This window comes from Leucoraja erinacea, chromosome 9, assembly GCF_028641065.1.
Source record: "Leucoraja erinacea ecotype New England chromosome 9, Leri_hhj_1, whole genome shotgun sequence".
NCBI classification, from domain to species: domain Eukaryota; kingdom Metazoa; phylum Chordata; class Chondrichthyes; order Rajiformes; family Rajidae; genus Leucoraja; species Leucoraja erinaceus.
In genome coordinates, this window is record NC_073385.1 from 25,946,884 (window position 1) to 25,969,937 (window position 23,054).

At 42.3% G+C, this 23,054-nt stretch overlaps 1 protein-coding gene across 1 annotated transcript in view; it reads right to left on the reverse strand.

The window, feature by feature from the left end:
- The window catches only part of mdga2a (MAM domain containing glycosylphosphatidylinositol anchor 2a), an 845,563-nt gene that overhangs the window by 487,656 nt on the left and 334,853 nt on the right, over window positions 1-23,054 (reverse strand). The window contains exon 5 of the mRNA XM_055640389.1: window positions 19,538-19,670. Within this exon, the coding sequence (XP_055496364.1) occupies window positions 19,538-19,670 (133 nt within the window). The remainder of the gene's footprint in view (window positions 1-19,537; window positions 19,671-23,054) is intronic.

The following is a 23,054-nucleotide window of genomic DNA, read 5'->3' on the forward strand; positions in this document are numbered from 1 at the left end:
AGCAAGACACGACATGCCGCATACAAAGCCACGTTGACTGGCCCTAATTACCCCAGTCTCTTCCAAACGGGAGTAGATCCTTTCCTGGGGAATACTGTACAATAGCTTCCCTACCACTGACATGAGGCTCACCGGAGTATAATTCCTTGAATTCTCTCTCATTTCCTGGATTCTCTCTAAGAGGGAGAATACACTCAACATTGAAAACACTCAACATTGAAAGCACATATGATTTATAATATACGTTAACTGAGCATCAAAATGTGGTCAAATTGATTTCAGCGAGGCTTTCAATAAGCATGCATGCATTTAGTGCAAATTATATAATTTTATCCCTTATTCTTTATTCCTTTTCTTATTATTAGCACCAACTATACATTTTTACATTTCCTTTTGCATAGCTGGGTCATCAGTCAAGTGAAATATTTTGATTGGATGCACATCCTGTACTATGAAAACATCTTCACTGCTTGGCAGCAAGGAAGCTGAGCCAATGGAACCATGCAACAAAATGCCAGAAACACTTTGCTTATTCCACAGCACCTCAGGCTTTGTGCGTTTCTCACAATAACCTCTGGCGATTTTTTTTTCAGCTTCATTATCCTGCCTTACCCGGAGGAAATACGATGTGCAAAAGTCTAGAAAGTGAAGGAGAGCAACAGTAGTGAGTAATTAGATGGGAGCGAAAGAGAAAAGGCATTTCTTCTTGCTTTAGGATGAAGAATATCTATTATTACCCCCATCGCATTTTCTGCATTTCTTCAAGTGTTCATACAAATCAAAAGCCCAGTTGCTGACTTTGGAAATATACACTGCACTAGTTATCCATCACATTCACCAGAAAATATTGAGAATGCCCATGATAAGGCCAGTGCATAAAGTGGCACTCATTGAATACAATACAATACAATACAACAATACAACGGTTTATTTGTCACATTGCACAAAAAGTGCATGTGAAATGATATGTCAGCAGCGATACAATGATAAAGGGCACACACAAAAACTCAATAAAATTTTAACATAAACATCCACCACAGCATTCATCACTGTGGTGGAAGGCACACAATTTGGCCAGTCCTCCTCCATTTTCCCCCGTGGTCGGGACCTCAACCCTCCGCACCAGTCGCTGCGTGCGTCCAGATGGTAAGGACAAGGTACAAGTCCAGGTAAGTCCAGAGTCGGCTCATCCCCACCGGAGACCGCAGCTTTTAGTTGGTATAGGCCGGCGGCCGAAGATTTAAAGTTCCCTCCACGTCGCAGCCATAAGCACCGCAGTCTGCAGGGCCGGCAGTCGAAGCTCCCCTCCAGGGGTGATGTTAAGTCCAAACCGGACCCGCGGTAGAAGTTGGCCGCGGGCCGGCGATGAAAGCTTCTTCTTCCCCCCGGGTCCCCCACGAGGGATCCCGGGGTGTAGACGCCGCGCCAGCTGGAGCTGTGCAGACCGCAGCTTCAGGCTGCCGTCTGCTGCGGGCCAACGAAACGGAGCGCTCCCCTCCAGCGAGCCCCAGCTCCGTGCTGACAGTCCACGCTGCACCCGCCGCCGGAGCCCCGAGCGCGTCTCCTGGAAAGGCCGCGCCGATCCTCGCTGTTAGGCCACGGGGGAGGCGACCGAAACGGTTTCCCCCTCACCCCCCCACACCACCCCCCACACAAAACACACAAAGGAACATTAAAAACATACTTCAAAACATACCAAAAAAATAAAAAAAGTTGAAAACGTTGAAGCTGGAGTGTTAAATAATGTTGGAAGAATAGAGCGCATCGAGCAACATCTGTGTGTGAGAATAGAGATTATCAATGTTTCGGGTTGAGACCCTGCATCCTCCAGCAGTTTGCTTTTTTGCTCATCACAGCACCTGAAGTGTCTAGTATCTCACTGATGTTGAGTTGAATGATATGCTCTTGTGATATGTCTCACTGTGGCTATGCTGTACAATGAAAAATGGACCATCCATCCTATTACTATGGCAGTCTAAACATATCATTAAGATGGCTTGGCTGGGTGCAGAGCTGGGTTCTCAAGGCATTACATCTCAGTGACATTACAGTAAACCCTTGTTATTACACACTCTTTATAATGGATTTCCCTGATCTCTTTAAGAACACAGGCTGCTTGTTACACTGTGGAGGCTTTTGAAATTGACAAGGCATAGAAATTGACAAGCAATTGCTCTGATCCATACTTAAAGGGCCTGTCCCACTTTCACGACCTAATTCACGACCTCTGCCGAGTTTGCCCTTGACTCGTACTCGCAGTATGGGAGTCACAAGGTCGTAGGAGGCCGTAGGTAGGTTGTGATTCTAGTCGTAGGTACTCGTGGTATCAAGTAGGTCGGGGCATCTTTCTAGCCTGATGAAAAATGTCCAAGAGTAAAAAAGATTGTGAATTAGGTCGTGAAAGTGGGACAGGCCCTTAACTCTATTAAACAATGCAACAAACAGCCTTCAGTAATTTTAGCTTGCAGTTACAGAAATACATTTTTAGCTGTTAAAATAACTTTGTAGTTGAAAATAACTTGTTTCATGTAGTGACTGCTAGGAGGTTGGAACAAGTCCCTTATTCATTCATGTGTCAGCAGGAACTGCAGATGCTGGTTTAAACTGAAGATCGACACAAAAAGCTGGAGTAAATCAGCGGGACAGGCAGTTATAGCAGACAACGGCAATAAGGGGCACCATTCCTCCCCTCTCCCCCCCATCCTATAATCTGATATAAAGATGGTGTACTGCATATCTGTACCAGGTCAGCTCCAATTGCAAACAATTCAGGTCTCCAACCTCAGTTGTTCAATGAGACCGCCTGCAGTTGGATGGGTCTCATCGTTCAGTAAAGTAATTGGGGAGACTTGCTGGCAGAGAAACAATTGCTGATGGGAATAGGATCAGTACGCTGGTTGATACACGATACGATACGATAGAACTTTATTTATCCCAGGAGTGAAATTGATATGCCAACAGCCATAAAAACACAAAATACATGAAACATGAAATTAAAGTGACGAGTGGAAAGGATTGCAGATGTGCAAAGAACTTTGGTGATCATTGCTTAGTGTACAAAGCTCATCTTTCACCATAAACAGCTAACATGACTCAGTGAATGCTTTCAGACCACTCCTTGTTGGATGTTTCTTGGCACATGTTTGGGATTCATTGGCAACCTCTGAGCTAACAATTACACCCATGTCAAGAGGGATGTTTCACACCTTGCCTGTAAATTATGACATGATTTCCTTTGGCTAATGCAAGTAAAGAGGACAATCAACCATCTGAATTATCCCATTTCACATTATTCTTCTATGAATGGGTTGGAAAAGGGGAGGTTAACACAAAAGTGACATTGTGAAAGCAACTAAACTTTCATGGTAGTAAAATCCAACTGAGTTAAGGTTTCCCAATCATAATTTTGTTTCTGCAACAGATGTAATAATAATAATTAAAATAGAAATTATGTAAATAGGATTATGCTTTATCTGCAATCTTAATAACAATTTTTATAGGTGAGTATTGGTCAAGGCAGGCATTTTTAGCCAATTTTTAGCCAAGGCAAGGCAGACATTTTTCATCAGGCTAGAAAGATGCCCCGACCTACTTGATACCACGAGTACCTATGACTAGCATCACCACCTACCTACGGCCTCCTACGACCTTGTGATTCCCATACTGCCAGTATGACTCAAGGGCAAACTCAGCAGAGGTCGTGAATTAGGTCGTGAAAGTGGGACAGGCCCTTTAAGTATGGATCAAAGCAATTGCTTGTCAATTTCTATGCCTTGTCAATTTCAAAATCGGTGGCCGATTGGGAAAGGGGGAGATGCAGCGAGACCTGGGTGTCATGGTACACCAGTCATTGAAGGTAGGCATGCAGGTGCAGCAGGCAGTAAAGAAAGCGAATGGTATGTTAGCTTTCATTGCAAAAGGATTTGAGTATAGGAGCAGAGAGGTTCTACTGCAGTTGTACAGGGTCTTGGTGAGACCACACCTGGAGTATTGCGTACAGTTTTGGTCTCCAAATCTGAGGAAGGACATTATTGCCATAGAGGGAGTGCAGAGACGGTTCACCAGAGACGGTTCACCAGACTGATTCCTGGGATCTTATAGAAACTTACAAAATTCTTAAGGGGTTGGACAGGCTAGATGCAGGAAGCTGGTTCCCGATGTTAGGGAAGTCCAGGACAAGGGGTCACAGCTTAAGGATAAAGGGGAAATCCTTTAAAACCGAGATGAGAAGAACTTTTTTTCACACAGAGAGTGGTGAATCTCTGGAACTCTCTACCACAGAGGGTAGTTGAGGCCAGTTCATTGGCTATATTTAAGAGGGAGTTAGATGTGGCCCTTGTGGCTAAGGGGATCAGGGGGTATGGAGAGAAGGCAGGTACGGGATACTGAGTTGGATGATCAGCCATGATCATATTGAATGGCGGTGCAGGCTCGAAGGGCCGAATGGCCTACTCCTGCACCTAATTTCTATGTTTCTATAGCATTAGTACATGCAAATAACAACTCTTTGAAGTTGTTATTTGCTTGGACACACTAATTTGTCAACAATGGCACAGATTTTACCATGACTGGACATGGGTTTAATGTGAAGGGGGAAAGATTTAATAGGAACCTGAGCAATAACCTTTTTACACAAAGGATGGTGGGTGTATGGAGCAAGTTGCCGGAGGAGGCAGTTGAGGTAGGTACTATCGCAACATTTATGAAATATTTCAACAGGTACATTGAAAGGACAGGTTTAGAGGGATATGGGCCAAACACAGACAGATGCGACTAATGTAGATATATGACTGACTGGTGGTGGATTGTCCTAGCTAATTTCATGTAGAGTTGCTCAGAGACTCTATGTGGGTTGGTTAACAGATATTTATAATAACCTGCTGCTGAAACCTCCACAGTACTGCCCTTGACATTGGATTTGCAGCATTTGTAAGCAGTCAAGCAGTTAGGAGGCTCTTTTGAATAGACAAGATAAATATTGGGTCATAAATGGGATTCCAGCAGAGATATTAAAGGTAAAACCGCGATCCCTTTAAACACCAACATAGAATTGGTTTGTACCATTTTTAAAATATCCTGTTTTTCTCCTCGTCCTTCTACATTTACAACCCTCCTCACAGTTCTATTTCCGCCTGGTCTTGTTTCTTGAGGAGACCTGGGGATGTTACAATTCTGGATGATTAATCTTGAAAAAACTAAAGAGCTGAGGGGTACTGTTGTCGACAGTCAATCTGGAAAAATAGACCTTAATTCATTCGGCATTTTCCGTCTTTTAAGAAGACTTCTGTCCAAAACGTATGCACTATAAAAATCTGCACCCAACCCCTTAAATCCATAAGTTATAAAATAAATTATCCTACAGTGACTTATCAAATACCTCCTAAAAATCTAGATTTACAACAACTAATTCCCTCATATTTACCTCCTCAAGCAAATTAAATCTGTCAAATACGATTTGATCCCTCATTTTGAAAATTGACACTGTTTAATGATGTCATGACTTTTGAAAGAATATTGTTCCATCCTTAATTAATTTCCAAACCCTTTCTGACAACTGATCTCAGGGTTTTAAGTGGTCAGGAATTCACTATGTTTCCTCTTGCTTCTTTGCCAATCAGTGATAATGTAGCTACTCAACTCAAGCTGTTCCAGGGTGCAGAAAATATTGAAAGTTCATCACTAATGCATCCTCTCTCTCTGCAGCCACCCAAGCAAAATGTGAGATGCTGTTCCTCCAGTGTGGCCTCACTCTGGCAATGGAGAAGGCCCGCCCAGATTTTAGATTTATGATGCAGGGTCACTTCAATTGCTTCATAAATTGTGGTGTGCCCCATTCACATTGAAGCTTTCATTTCTCACTTCAATGCTCAAAATATTTTAAAATTCTCCTTCAATGATCTGTATTTTGCAAATCCAGGAGATGGCCATTTGATCCATTGTACTGATATTAGCTCTTTGACAGTCCAGTCTAATTAGCCCCACGCTAGGCATGTCTTTTGCAACAAAGTTTTATTCAAACCAAAAACTAGAGATTAGAAATCTGAATAAAAAGAACAGAAAATGCTGGAAACACTCAACAGGTCAGGCATCATTTGCACAGAAAGAACTGGAATGATTGTTAAGAGAATATCTCTGATAAGATGAGTCCATGGTTGGCCTTGCAGTAAACCTATTGGATATTATAAAATGGAATTTATATCAGTGTCACATTCTAAGATACAACAGAATATTTGGTAAGTTAAAGTAACAGAGTACCTTATTAACCAAAAACTTACAAGCAAGGAACATCTAATTTTCTGTCTTCAGCCCCATCAATTCTCACCAAGGAATACTGGGAACAAATAGTCACATGGTACACTTCTTAAAGGGGTACACACCTAATGTTACATATGCAATATAATGTCACGGAATTTGGAGACATGAGAAACTTCCGATGCTGGAATCTTAAGCAAAAAAAACAAAGTCCGGGAGAAACTCGACGGGCCAGGCAGCATCTGCGAATGTAAATGAACTGATTATGTTTCAGGTTGCATTCTGCACACTGAGTGGGGGGGGGGAAGAAAGCAGGAAAAGGGAGCTGGGACAAAGCCTGCCAAGTGGTAGGTTGATGCAGATGGGGAGGGAGTGGATGACTGACAAGTGGGTGGAGGTACTTCAGCAAAGCTTTTGTATGGTTCTGCCTGGTAAACTGCTCTGGAAGGTTAGATCACATGGGATCCAGGGGCAACTATCCAACTGGATACAAAAACTCAGCAGCCCTTCCGGGCAAGTCAGTTCACGTGCACCTCTTCCACCAGGTATTCAGTGCTCCTTGACATTGGTGAGACCAAGTGTAGACTAGGCGCTGCCATCGCTGCACGAGCTTACGGTTGCTACCGATTCAACAGTAACTACCCTTCCCATTCCCCATACCGACCTTTCTATCCTTGGCCTCCCCCATTGCAAAAGAGGTGAGGCCGCATGCAAAATGGAAGAACAGCACCGTGCATTCCGCTTGTGTAGCCTGTAACCCAATGGTGTGAAGATTAAATTCACGAATTTCAAGGAATTCCCCCCAAACTCTCTCTCTCTTTGCTCTGACCCCCAAACCAGTGCACACACATTTCTCCCACCACCCTCGTCATCTTGATCCTTTCCTCTTCTTTGTATGCCCAACTCCCATCCCCAAGCCCCATTTCTCCTTTTATTCCCCCTTTCCATTCCCCCATCCCCTTACACACATTTCACACCTATTCTTCTTCCCTTATCTGAAACCCCTTTGTCTCCTTTTCATCTCCAGCCTTTGTCACTTTCTCCATATATCTGCAAATAACTCCCCCCTCCCGCAACTGTATCTACCTATCACTTCCAAGATTTGCCCAATCTCCACCTCTCTTTTACAGCTTTCTCCCCACTACTCCGTGTAGATGGGTCCTGACCCGAAACGCCTTCTATCCATTTCCTTCCACAGATGACGCCTGATCTGCCGAGTTCCTCCAACAGGAAAGCATTTGGGCTCATGCTACAGAAGTTGTCATTTAATATGATTACAAACTATTCTTGCCGATTTTTCTTTTCTGTTCATGTCATGAAGGATGTCAGAGCTACATTAAAAAATAAGACGTCAATAGAGCAGATGCGGAGAGGATATTTCCAGTCGTGGGAGAGTCTAGGACCAGAGGGCAAAGGTCAAAGGACAAAGGACCAAGAACCATGCAGCACACAAATAAGATAAACAACAGTATAGAATTTAACATTAAACATAAAAACATCCCCCCACAGCGGAATCAACGTTTCCCACTGTGAGGGAAGGCAACAAAGTTCAGTCCTCTTCCTCATGTTCACCCATGGTCGGGGCCTATTAAGGCCTCCACAGTTGCCACAATGGCGGCCCGATGTTTCAGGCCCTCTCGCTGGATGATGGAACTCTGGAGTCAGAAGAACACTCTCAAACTGAAAATAAAAAAATGATGAAAGGACGAAGAGCTGCAGGCAAGGCTGCTACACCCGATGGCGCCACCACTGCACAGCCTCAAAATAAAAGGGTGTACCGTTAAGATGGAGATGAGGAGGACATTTTTTAGCTAGATGGTGTTGAATCAGTGGAATTAATTGCCACAGACGGTGGTGGAGGCCAAGTCATTGTGTATTTTTAAAGTGGAGATTGACGGGTTCTTGAATAGTAATAGAAGCATAGAAAAATAGGTGCAGGAGTAGGCCATTCGATGGCCTACATCCAGTGAATTGGCCTCCACTGCCTTCTGTGGCAGAGAACTCCACAGATTCACAACTCTCTGGGTGAAAATGTTTTTCTTCATCTCAGTTCTTAATGGCCTACCCCTTATTCTTAAACTGTGACCGCTGGTTCTGGACTCCCGCAACATCGGGAACATTTTTCCTGCTTCTAGCCTGACAAGAATTGTATGTGTTTCTGTAAGATCCCCTCTTATCCATCTAATCTCCAGTAAATACCAGTCGACCCATTCTTTCATCATAAATGAATTCAGAAAGTATTCAAACGCTTTCACCTTTTCCACATTTTGTTACGTTACAGCCTTATTTTAAAATGGATTAATTTTTTTTTTTTATCATCAATCTACACACAATATCCCAGAATGAAGAAGCGAAAACAGGTGTTTAGAAATGTTTGCAAAGTAATTAAAATTAAATTACTGAAATATCACATTTACATAAGTATTTGCTATGACACTCAAAATTGAGCTTAGGTTCATCCTGTTTCCATTGATTACCCTTGAGATGTTTCTACAACAATTTGAGTCAATCAGTGGTAAATTAAATTGATTGGACATGATTTGGATAGGCACACACCTGTCTATATAAGGTCCCACAGTTGACAGTGCATGTCAGAGCATAAACCAAACCATGTCCGTAGACCTCTGAGACAGGATTGTGTTGAGACACAGATCTGGGGAAGGGTATAAAACAATTTCTGCAGCATTGCAGGTTCCGAAGAGCACAGTGGCCTCCGTCATTCTTAAATGGAAGAACTTTGGAACCACTAGGACTCTTCATAGAGCTAACTGCCCGGCCAAACTGAGCAATTGGGGGAGAATAGCCTTGGTCAGGGAGGTGACCAAGAACCCGATGGTCAGTCTGACAGAGCTCCAGAGTTCCTCTGTGGAGATGGGAGAACCTTCCAGAAGGACAACTATATCTGTAGCACTCCACCAATCAGGACATTATGGTAGATTGGCCAGACAGAAGCCACTCCTCAGTAAAAGGCACATGACAGCCCGCTTGGAGTTTGCCAAATAGCATGAGAAACACGATTCTCTGGTCTGATGAAACCAAGATTAAACTCTTTGGCCTGAATGCCAAGCATCATGTCTGGAGGAAACCAGGCACTGCTCATCAACTGGCCAATACCATACCTACGGTGAAGCATGATGGTGGCAGCATCATGCTGTGGGGATGTTTTTCAAAGGCAGGAAATGGGAGACTAGTCAGGATTGAGGGAAAGATGAACGGATCAAAGGACGGAGAGATCCTTGATGAAAACCTGCTCCAGAGTGTTCTGGACCTCAGACTGGGTCATCGGTTCACCTTCCAACAGGACAATGACCCTGAGCACACAGCCAAGACAACACAGGAGTGGCTTTGTGACATCTGTGAATGTCCTTGAGTGGCCCAGCTAGAGCCCGGACTTGAACGTGATCGAACATCTTTGGACCTGAAAATAGCTGTGCATCGATGCTCCCCATCCAACCTGACAGAGCTTGAGAAGATCTGCAGAGAAGAATGGGAGAAATTACCCAAATACAATTGTGTCAAGCTTGTAGTGTCATATCCCAGAAGATTTGAGGCTGTAATCGCTGCCAAAGGTGCCTCAACAAAGTGCTGAGTACACGGTCTGGATATTTATGTAAATGTGATATTTCAGTTATTTATTTTTGATTACTTTACAAAAAAAATTTAACACCTGTTTTCGCTTTTTTATTATTGGGTATTGTGTGTAGATTGACGTTAAAAAAATGTTTTAATCCATTTTAGAATAAGGCTGTAACGTAACAAAATGTGGAAAAAGTGAAGGGGACTGAACACTTTCTGAATGCACTGTATGTCAGTCCGACCATCCCGGAAATTAACCTGGTGAACCTACGCTGTACTCCCTCAATAGCAATAATGCCCTTCCTTAAATTAGGAGACCAAAATTGCTGGTGCGGTCTCACCAGGCCCATGAACAATTCCAGTAGGCCCTTCTTGCACCTAAACTCAAATCCTCTTGTAATAAAGGCCAACATGCCATTAGCTTTCTTCACTGCCTGCTGTACCTGCATGCTTACTTTCAGTGACTGATGTACAAGCACACCCAGGTCTTGTTGCACCTCCCATTTTCCTAATCTGACACTATTCCAATAGTAATCTGCCTTCCTGTTCTTGCCACCAAAGTGGATAACCTCACATGTATCCACATTATACTGCATCTGCCATTCATCTGCCGACTCACCCAACCTATTAGCTCTTGGGGCTAAAGGAATGAAGGAATGTAGGTAAAAAGCAGGAACGGGGTACTAATTTTAGATGATCAGCCATGATCGTTTTGAATGGCGGTGCTGGCTCGAAGGTCTGAATGGCCTACTACTGCACCTAATTTTCTATGTTTCTATCCAAGTCACCCTGCGGCCTCATTGCATCCTCCTCGCAGCTCACACTGCCACGCAGCTGTGTGTCATCCGCAATGATGTGAAAGATTATGGGGAAAAGGCAGGAGAATGGATTTGAGAGGGAAAAATAGATCAGCTATGATCAAATGAGGGAGCAGACTCAATGGGATGATTGGCATAATTCTGCTCCTACAATGTGTCATGATAAGGTGATTTATTTTTGTCAAGGTTTGATGACACAGTAAGAAATGCATCACTTAAATTGGCATTTTATCAGTCCATGCACAATGCGGTGCGGTTTTAGGAGTGCACACCTCAGAGAGGCATTGGAGGCTGATACATCAATTTATTTTGCTGCCTTCCAGTCGGAGAATAGCTTCACGGTTTAGATTTCCCAGCTCTCACAAATAAACAAAGAGTCAGAAATTGGTGGGCAACCTCCTGGGCACAGCTGTGTGCATCTCCAGTGAGAATAACACCTTCAGGTTTACAAAAAGTACTTTGATCTTGTTTTCTTAAAACATCTTTGGTTCTTTGTTGCAAAATTACTGAAGTTGAGGACGCATAATTATTTGACCAGATTGAGTTATTTCAGTTGATACAGCATATGTGGAGCGAAGGAATAGGCGATGTTTCAGGTCGAGACCCTTCTTCAGACTGATATGGGTGGGGGGCACATCAGTCTGAAGAAGGGTCTAGACCCGAAACATCGCCTATTTCCTTCGCACCATAGATGCTGCCTCACCCGCGGAGTTTCTCCAGCATGTTTGTCTACCGTCGATTTTTCCAGCATCTGTAGTTCTTTCTTAAATATTTCAGTTGAGAGATGACATAATGAATCCTCCATGTGTATGGCAGGCCTGAGTTAGCAATCCTGTCTACAATACGTTAAAGTAGAGGTGTGCAGAGCACATTCTTATCAGAGAATGCAAATGGATTTGCCATGAACATTTAAAACAACTGTGAAAGCCAGGAAAATAAAATAAAACAGAAAATGATTGAAATGCTTAACATGTCAACTGCAATTGTGGAAGACTAGAAGGTTAACATTATGTTTGAAGACCCATAGTTAGAACTTTGTCAGAAAGTCTTTGACCTGAAATGTTAGCCCTGTTTTTCTTCCCACAGACGCAGTCTATCTTGCTGAGTATTTTCAGTATTGTCTGTTTATATACTTTGAGTTTGGAGTCTGACTCTTGCGGCAATGGCTCGAACATGCTAACAGGTAATGCACTAGGCTAGACACAAAATGCTGGGGCAACTCAGCCGGACAGGCAGCAACAATGGAGAGAAGGAATGGGTGGCATTTCGGGTCTAGACCCTTCTTTAGACTGATCTCAGTTCAGAAGGGTCTCGACCCAAAAAGTAACCCATTCCTTCTCTCCAAAGATGCTGCCTGTCCCGCTGAGTTACTGCAGTATTTTGTGTCTATCTTCAATTTAAACCAGCACCTGCAGTTCCTTCCTACACAACCGGCAACGTACTGTTGGACTAAGCCCTGGCTCTCACGTGATTTTGAACATAGTGAAGATATTGTCACTGTCCCTGTATTGTAAAAGACTATCAGGTAAAAGACTTACCATCACCCGCCGGAGGCTCCAACACCAAGACACGGAGCACGGCCTTGCATTGCCCGGCGCGGTTTTAATGGCCGCGGGACACTTACCATCGCCCGCTGGGGACTTTGGCTCTGACATCGGGGGGAGTGCAGGGGAGAGATAAGACTTTGCCTTCCATCACAGTGAGGAGGAGATTCGCTGTGATGGATGGTTGTGTAAATTGTGTTGTGTCTTGGTTCTTTTTTCTTGTGTGTATGACTGCAGAAACCAAATTTCTTTGAACCTCAAGAGGTTCAAATAATAACAAATAAATTGTATTGTATTGTATAATCTTTCCATGCAGAAATTCAATTACAGTACAACATTTAAACAAGACATTAGACTAAAGTTTTATATTTTGTTGTCAATTGCATTTTAAATATAATTGGGTCATATCTATATTAAGAATAATGTTCAAATATAAAGATGTAATATGTGTGATCATCTCTGGACATTCATTGAATTTGAGTTGTAAATATTTCCCATAAACTATTTTGGAATTTCTTCAGTACCATACTACAGGATCCATTTTCATAAGATATTGTGCGACGGCAGAATTACAAAGAACCAGCATATATTTGTTTAGTTTAGATATACAGGGCGGAAATAGGCCCTATGGCCCACCGATTCCGTGGTGACCAGCGACCCCCGCACACTAACACTATCCTACACACGAGGGACAATTTATGATTTACTGAAGCCAAATAACCTATAAACCTGTACGTCTTTGGAGTGTGGGAGGAAACCGGAGCATGCGGCGAAAACCCACGCTGGTCACGGGGAGAATGTACAGACTCCGTACAGATAGCACCCTTAGCCAGGATCAAACCTAGGTCTCTGGCGTTGTAAGGCAGTAACTCTACCACGGCACCACCGTGCCGCCCATATATAGTACGCTTTATTTCTCTTCACAATGGCTAACCGGCCTGCTGCATAATTCTAACTGTTTCTGTATTTATTTTCCAAAGACTGTTCACATCATTTCTGCAAATATATCTCTGTGTTCTGCCAACACTACTGATGGACTGAATTATCGCAAGGCTTAGTGATCAGATAGGATGTAAAATTACCCACCAATAAATAAACATGAATATTTCAGTTTACTTTGAAAAAAGGGTATAAACCAATGCACCCATGTTCAGAACGAATTCCATTTCTACTTTCAAAATAACAGTGACCATAAACAACATAACAATCACGGCTCTAACATTCAATTAACTGGGGCCACTTAGAAAGAAACAAAGCATATCTGGAAGAAAAATAAAATACATGCCACCACTCTGCTGGTCAATCACCTCCAACTCTAAAGGTTGCTGGATTGTACAAGCCTCTCAGCTACCAGACTTTTGAAGACAGGTTGAATTTGCATCTTTCATGAGTTCCAACATCTTCAAATGCATCATTTTTTCAATTGGTGTCTCAAAAATGCGCATATCATTTTTTTTTTAAATCTCGGCATGTTTTCACTGCAAATCTGGGATGTCCTAGCATTCTCCCTTGGAGTTAACAATACAGCATGGAAACAGGACCGTTGGAGTCCACCCCGACCAAGAATCAACCGCTCACACTAGTTCAACATTATCCCATGTTCTCATCCACCTCCGACACGCTAGGGGCAATTTTACAGAGGCCAATTAACATTCAAACCTGCACGATGTAGAAGGAAACCAGAGAAGCCAGAGGTCACCCACGCAGTCATAGAGAGAACATGCAAACTCCTCACAGACAGCATCCAAGGTTAGGATCAAACCTGGCTCTCTGGTGCTTTGAAGTAGCGGCACTACGAACTGTGGCACAGTGCTGCCTTATTTCTGTAGGTCTAGTTGCTGTGAATGCTATCCTGATGACGATAGAATTAAACAGGCTTGTGCAATGAGCTGTGTGTGAACGTACTCAGTTCTTCCCTGCCATCCCATATGTTTTCCATCAGGGAGAACAGTGTTTGCTATTGTTCCTGCCTCTACTGGTGATCACCAGGCTTGGGGGGAAATAGGAAATTATCTGGTGTGGTGGGATGATCCAACCACAGCGATAGAATTTTAAAAGATAAATACCGCTTCCTTTATTCATGAACAAAAGAAAAAAACATAGTTATTACATAGAAATCATCACAGTCTAGCTGAATTGAGTTTATTAAAGCACCTTTCCAGAACAATAGTGGTCCATGTCCATCTAGAGTCTTATTATCAAGCAGCTGCTCGTGACGCTTCTCAGCTTCACCCATGTGCTAATGAACTCAGAAAATGTAGTTTGTGTTCCAGCCATCAGCAAGTTTGCTTTTCTGTGAAGATGGTCCTCAAAATTATGGTTTGCAATTGCTACTGGCCCACATAACTTTTTCCTATTAGTTTGACTTGAGCTTACAGAAACTCCAAAACTACTAAGGAATGGTTGAATGTAATCTCAAAATCGGTGTTTCACAGATGGGTGGATGACAGCCTCTGTTATATTGACATGGATGGAGAGAGGGAGAGTGAACAAAAGAGACAGACAGGCACAGAGACAGATAAATATTTTCAAATATCTACAATGACAAAAGCTTTATACAATAATGTCCCATTTTGAGATTGAGTCCAATTTAACGGTACAATATTTATTCTGATCACGGGTCTCCCCCCACATATGTTAGATGCATGAACTTTATATATGAATACTATGTTTTAAAACATAGTACAAATAGAAATATTAAATTCCATTTAGTTAAGCAAATCTATCATAATCTATCATAATCCTATTGGTACAATGGTAACAATTAAAAATTATATTTTCAATATTCTGCAAATTGTTCTACAATCCAAGGAAGGCATTTAAAATCTGTTTGAACAGAAGTATAATTTCCATCAATATTACAGCTATTCTGATGATTATTACCAGGAAAATAAAGACACAAGAACCTGCAAATGCTAGTTTACAAAAAAGACACAAAGTGATGGAGTAACTGCGAGTAACTAATGGAATACGAGTTCCTAACGTTTCACTAAACACTTGCGCTCGGCCAACTGTATCTCCCATTTTAATTCGTTTTTCTCATTCCCATGCTGACCATTCTGTCCTGAGCCTCCTCCATTGCATTCCCCAATTTTAGGTGACAAACCAACCCCACCCCTTCTTTCTCTCCCCTACTCTCTCCCCTGTGCCCCATCTGGACTTGCACCTATCCATCCCCCCACCCCTCCCATTCACCTACAGTTCTTCCTCTTGCTTCACAATTCGCAGCTCACACCTTTTCATCACTGGCCTTTGTCTGCTATCTGCCTATCAACCTCTCCCCCCCACGTATCCATGTATCACTTGTCGGGCTTTGTCCTGCTCCTCCTCTCTTCCAGCTTTCTCCTCCCCCCCACTCCCAACAATCAGTCTGAATAAGGGTCCCGACCTAAAACCTTTCCATGTTCTCCAGAGATGCTGCCCAAAGATTCTAGAGGATCTTTGATGCTGCCTGACTTGCTCACTTCTCCAGCAGTTTGTGTCCTTTTTTCCAGGAAAATCAACACTATTTTGAAGCCTTCCTCAAAGATCACCAATCAAACCATGCATATTTGTGTTGCTCATGCTGACCATTTCCAATTAGAAGTGAGAAACATCAATATGTTTGTAGTTACATTTAGAAACCCCCTATTGTGAAGAACATTATGTCCCAATGTAGCCATTATAAACTAATTCACTATGTTTTGTGTTCAAGCAATAACCCTGCCACACTCCTCAGTACAGAACTATCACCTTTAACCTACATTCTTTGACAACTCAAATTGAATAACATCAACAATACTCATAAAATTGCAGTGCCTTGAAAATAGATATTTATTTCAAGTCCCAGACACATTTATCATACTAACATATCTATCTAGGTTCAGCAAATGGTCTGTAAGAATAATGATGCATGATGGAGTTTAAGGTAACAATCAATGATATACATTAGAGGTATAAAGTCAAAATCAATTATACCCCACGAGCCTATCAGTGGCAGTGAATAACTTAAACTAATGCTGTCAGCTTCAAGAAGGTTACATTCACCAGAACTGGAAAACAGATGGCAATAATGAACATTGAGCCCATTGATTTGAGTTGAGGTTGTATGATGGATATTAATGTCAACAGACAGTGACTGCATCACCACAGTGCTCTTGGGACACAGATAAACATGGTGCTGTGATGGCAGAAATGACTGCCTTGGTACAGTGTAGGTTCATTGCAAATTGTGCTAAATGTGGCAGTGAATCCATACAAAATCTCACCATTAAAGCAAAACAATACTTTCACCAAGCAGATGTTTCAGCAGTAAGATTGTGCAGTGCTAGAATCTTGTCCACCAGCTACAGCTGAGACGGCATATCCGTATATCATGAAATGCACTTAAATCACCCCATGTCTACCCACAAGAATTAATCTGGTCCTGCAGTTAATAAATTTACAGCACGTAAATTTGGCAGTTGGCAGTCTCGTGCATCACGTTTTCCAGTTGGACAGATTTCCCCAAAATTGTAATGTAAATCAACATATGCAGCAGGATTTGTGCTCATTGGCCTGCACTCATTTCCAGTCTGTCTTCTATTTCAGGTAGAGAAATACATTGCGGAAACAGTCCCTTCGGCCCACCATGTCCGTGTCAACCAGCGATCACTCCGTACACTAGCACTGTCTTACACGCTGGGGACAATTTCCTATTTTACTAAAGATGATTAACCTCCAAACCTGTATGCGTTTGGAGTGTGGGAGGAAACCAGAGCACACAGAGAAAACCTGCAGAGTCATAGGGAGAATGTACAAACTCCATATGGTCCGCTACACCACTGTGCTGCATTTAATTCTCCCTATGACCGAGTAGGATTTCATTTATCAGCTCAGTGTCAAATTCTGCCTGGTGTCACCACTGTTAAGTATGCTGGAATCTGCCAATGCTTACAAACCAATGGTATAAATATTGAATTTCCCAATGTTGTTGTTCTCCTACAGCCGCCCACTTGTCCACTTAGGTTTCTTCCCCTTTGTTCACCTCCCCCCGGGTTCCATCTGGATCACCTCTCTGCCCATCTGGTTCTACCTGCCACCCACCTGCCTCTGTCCCACACTTCCCTTGTACTGCTATGCACTGGCAATCCTTCCACTGTCCGCTCAGGTTAACTTAACCATATAACCATATAACAATTACAGCACGGAAACAGGCCATCTCGACCCTTCTAGTCCGTGCCGAACACGTATTCTCCCCTAGTCCCATATACCTGTGCTCAGACCATAACCCTCCATTCCTTTCCCGTCCATATAACTATCCAATTTATTTTTAAATAATAAAAATGAACCTGCCTCCACCACCTTCACTGGAAGCTCATTCCACACAGCCACCACTCTCTGAGTAAAGAAGTTCCCCCTCATGTTACCCCTAAACTTCTGTCCCTTAATTCTCGTCATGTCCCCTTGTTTGAATCTTCCCTACTCTCAGTGGGAAAAGCTTATCCACGTCAACTCTGTCTATCCCTCTCATCATTTTAAAGACCTCTATCAAGTCCCCACTTAACCTTCTGCGCTCCAAAGAATAAAGCCCTAACTTGTTCAACCTTTCTCTGTAACTTAGTTGCTGAAACCCAGGCAACATTCTAGTAAATCTCCTCTGTACTCTCTCTATTTTGTTGACATCCTTCCTATAATTAGGCGACCAAAATTGTACACCATACTCCAGAATTGGCCTCACCAATGCCTTGTACAATTTTAACATTACATCCCAACTTCTATATTCAATACTCTGATTTATAAAGGCCAGCACACCAAAAGCTTTCTTTACCACCCTATCTACATGAGATTCCACTTTCAGGGAACTGTTTATTCCCAGATCCCTCTGTTCACCTACATTCTTCAATTCCCTACCATTTACCATGTACATCCTATTTTGATTTGTCCTGCCAAGATGTAGCACCTCACACTTATCAGCATTAAACTCCATCTGCCATCTTTCAGCCCACTCTTCCAACTGGCATAAATCTCTCTGTAGACTTTGAATATCTACTTCATTATCCACAACCCCACCTATCTTAGTATCATCTGCATACTTACTAATCCAATTTACCACACCATCATCCAGATCATTGATGTACATGACAAACAACAGTGGACCCAACACAGATCCCTGTGGCACCCCACTAGTCACTGGCCTCCAACCTGACAAACAACCATCCACCATTACTCTCTGGCATCTCCCATTCAGCCACTGTTGAATCCATCTTGCTACTCCACCATTAATACCCAACAATTGAACCTTCTTAACCATCCTTCCGTGAGGAACCTTGTCAAAGGCCTTACTGAAGTCTTGACTTGTTTTGTTCGTAGACAAAGTCCAAAGTTTTGAACTTGACTTGTTCGGTTCTTTCAAGGTTCTGGCCTTTCGTTCCAGATTCCAGCAGTTGTGGATTCTTTAGTCAGCGTTAAAAGGAAAGTTGTGTGTTTTGTGCAGCGGGTAGATATAATTGAAGCATTGGTTTGACACTCAGTCTGAAAGGCATACTATGAACAAGTAATGGACCATCCTATTCCCAAACATTTAAACAGATCACTTCTTCCTCCCAGGAGCCCATCACTTTGTGCTTGTGCAGGCCTGCACACGGGGAACTTGCAGAGCACTTTCAGGAGTACAATCAATTTTAAAAAAAACTTGGTTGATGTAGAGCAAATATCAAGAGAACAAAGTCTGCAGCTGAAGATAGACACAAAGTGCTGGAGTAACTCAAAGGGCCAGGCAGCATCTCTGGAGAAAAAGGATGGGTGATTTTTCAGATCGGAACCCTTCTTCAGAACAAAGTCTAAAACTGAAAATGGACATAAAATGCTGGAGTAACTCAGCGGGACAGGCAGCATCACTGGGGACGGAATGGGTGATGTTTCGTGTCATGACCTTTCTTCAGACTGTGACGCAGGGGGGAGGGAGATACATAGAAAATGTTGTGTGAAGGTGTGAAAACAGTGCAAGGAATTGAGATCAAGGAAAATGTAGAATAGATCATTGTTAGCTGGGAGAAGGGAACAACAAGGCAAACAAGAGCTCCAGCATCTGCAGTTCCCTCTTAAACACAAGAGATAAAATGAAGTTGGAGACAGTAAGACTGGTCGGAGAACTGGGAAGAGGAGGGATGGAAAGAGAGGGAATGCAAGGGTCACTTGAAGTTAGATAAGTCAATGCTCATACCACTGGGGTGTAAGCTGCCCAAGCGAAGGACTACCTGCCCTGCTGAGTTACTCCAGAATTTTGTGTCTATCTTTGGTTTAAACCAGAATCTGCAGTTCCTTCGTAGACAAAGTCCTAAGCTGGACAGGCATCATTTATCCACACAGGTTTATGACTCTACTTACCCGTTGCGTTGCTGAGCTTGAATGAGACCATCTTGTCGGGAATGTTACAAACGTTTCTGACTGACGCAATGCAACTATAATTTGCATAATCCTTGGGCCGAAGATTCTTCAATTTCAGGATCTTTATTTCCCCCTGTTTAGAAAATAGTCATTGATTTTAAAATATGTTCGTGCACAACAGGAGGAACAGATTAGGCCAAAAGCACAACGGAAATCGGTGTGATTAATGTGCAATAACCAATGCTGTTCGGTGAGGCGTTGAGACACAGCGGGATGAAGCAACATTGAATAAATGTAAAAAATGTTCACAAGCTATCAAACAGGTATCCAGTCAACATCATTGAAGAAGCCAAGTGTGGAGAATAATGTGAAACCTTTACAGCGTGAAAGCCCATAAAAACTCTTCAACTAATCACATTTTACATTTCTAAGGAGATGTGTCCCTTAGTTTAAGTTGTGGATTAATGGTTAAAAATCAAACTTCAATATTTGTTGGCTCTAAACATTCAATTCGGTGACCCACAAAAAATAACAGAATTGGCAAAGAGAAGTTAACTAATAATTAGTGTTGCATCCTTCTGAATCAAGCACGAAAACCATACTCAAATATTTCCTGATAGCAGCTCAAAGACAATGATCATGTTAGCAGGTACTAGTTAAGAAACGTTTAGACAGGTACATGGATAGGATAGGCTTAGAGGGATACGAGCCTAACGCATGCAGGTGGGACTGGTGTAGATGGGACATATTGGTTGGTGTGGGCTAGTTGTCCATAGATTGTCACCTTGTCGTGGTGGAGAAGCTTGTGTGGTCCTGAGAGCGATGCCGTCTGGAGCTATGCTCCTGGTAGGGCCACCCATGGTGGTAAGGTTGAGGGGGATGTCCCTGACAAAGAGCAATCCAACTAAGACCTCAACAGTGGAACAGGCGGTGGATGATGGCTGACTTTACTGGAGCGTAACAATGGCTGGGAAGGTGGATGAAGGCTGCAGCAGAAAAGAGTCGCCTGTCGTCTTGGATTCCCATGCCACTGGATCTTGACCCAGATCTGTCAAGAACCGTGTGGTGGCTGTCTGTGCACCAGCCTCCCCATGTTAAACAAAGTCACAAACAGGCGTCCTCTCAAAATAGGACAGTCATACTAGTTTTGAGTGACCGCCGATGATTATGATGTGTGGGCAAGTTGGGCCGATGGTCCTGTTTCACACTGCATGACTCGATGACTCGATGTAATTTCCACACTAATCCTTGGATTGTGAGTCAGACTTCAGCGAGGACATGGGTGCCACAATAAAGCAGCAGAAATGTTTACCAAGGAATGGAAGGAAAAGGGTGCAAAGGGAATTGACGTGGTAATCCCTTTAGTGGGTGGGCACCCCCGTAAAATGCTCTGGCCTTGTCCATTCCCCTGCAGCAAGTCGATCCAAGCACTTCAAAGGTGTGGGTTCATTAAGGGACCAGTGTTCACAGACTCTTACACAACGTAGAGATCATGCAATCATTTCAGTGATACTTATGGACAAAAGTGGGGCACAAAAAATGAGTCCGGTAAGAATCCATGATCAAAACATCAATGCCTAATTTGTATCTCTTTGCAATGTTTGCTTTTGGTTTATTGTAAACAGAAAAAAATAGTGATCATATATCACACCTTTCACAGTCAATTTATGTTGGTAAATATAGAACAGACCACTGCACATTAACTGATGTCATTAATTATGCATCCTGCATCAAGAAAATGTCCAGGAAGGAATTGCAGATGCTGGTTTACACCGAAGATAGATTCTGTGGGACAGGCAGCATCTCTGGATAGCATAAATATGACATGCCCAGGCCAATTTTCCCAATCAACTCAAGAATTATTGTTAGTGGTCTAAAGTATGTAAAATGTTTTTTTTATGTGTAAGTTGTAAGTAACACAACATACACATGGATCTGTATTTCAATGTACAAAAAGATTACACTTGAATTTGATCGCATTTGAGATCAGTGGCACATGATTCAAATCAATCGGGCGGTCTGGTGGAAGTTAGCTATCAAGCATATGCAGAGCCCTAGTTTTGTTTGAAACTAAGCTGATGAAACTCAGACTGAAGAAGGGTTTCGGCCCGAAACGTTGCCTATCTCCTTCGCTCCATAGATGCTGCTGCACCCGCTGAGTTTCTTCAGCATTTTTGTGTACCTTCGATTTTCCAGCATCTGCAGTTTCTTCTTAAACACTGATGTTACTTACTATTGAACTTCAAATGTTGGTGTGACTTTGAACAATATGTTCCGTACAAACATTTGGACCCAATACCTTGTCCTCTGGACCCCTCTAATTGAGGGTCTCCAGTTTCAAATTAAAATATATTGGTTTCCCTTAATAATGCAATTGTGAACAAAAATGTCATGACAAAGGTTGCCTAATGTAGGACTTCACTTCATATTCAGTCCACTCCTTTAATTGTCCCATTAATGCTCAACTGTTTGTACGATTCTAGCCATCCATGTCCCCATTGTAATCGTTTAATTGGATGACTAGTACAGATTTTTTTAGTATTTCTTGAGATTCTATATCCTCTGGTATGGGTACAACAGACTAAATGACTAAATGACTAAATGGCCAGAAGGGGCAGGTAGTGAAATATCTGTTCTTCCTTCCTTCCTGCTCAAATATATCATCCTATGATCACAATAGCAATTGTAGTACCATTATGATCATCTTTCGATCTCCGTGTGTCAAATGTGAATACTGTCTATATTAGCTAGGGGCTAAATTATGCCACATCCAATAAAGCATTTCACCATCTCATTTTGAACCATAATTTTGAAAATATTTCTGAATCACAATGATAATCGTCCAAGTGCAGCCTACATAAAAATCCAAGGTGTTATTTTTTTCTATGGCTGAATGTTTTAAATTCTATATGCAATCTTTATTCCAAAATAGCAAGATTATTGTGGCAAATATACAGGTTTTCTAGATATACTAAAATTGAAAACCTTTGCAATATTCCAATTTAACAGCACACATTGTGAAAAGTGAAAATAATGCTGATAAAGCTAATCCGTTGAATGGTTTCAAAGCATAGATTTTCGGTTACTTAGTATTTTGAACAGAAAATGAATCACATATATTTGTCTCAGTTAAACTGAAGTTCAAGATCACCTGATGACTGGGATTTCATATTTTTTCCTGTACAAAGTACTGGAAACACTCAGCAGATCAGGACACCTTCAAGAGTGAAAGTTAGTGTTAATGCTTCAGGTTGATGGCCATATGACAGTTCTGATACAGAGTCATTGGCTTGAAGCATTAATCCTATATATTTCTCTCCACCAAGGCTGTTTGATCTTCAGCAAGTTATTTATTTTCATTTTAGTACACGAGAAATCTGCAATATTTTATGCTTAACCTTGTCAAGCAACTCCTTTCCCCATATTCATGATTAATCTGACAAATCCAGAACCATAAATGAGGACTGAACTTTGCTGTGATATTTCTCAGCTCGTTTATCTGTGGTTTTAAAGTGGG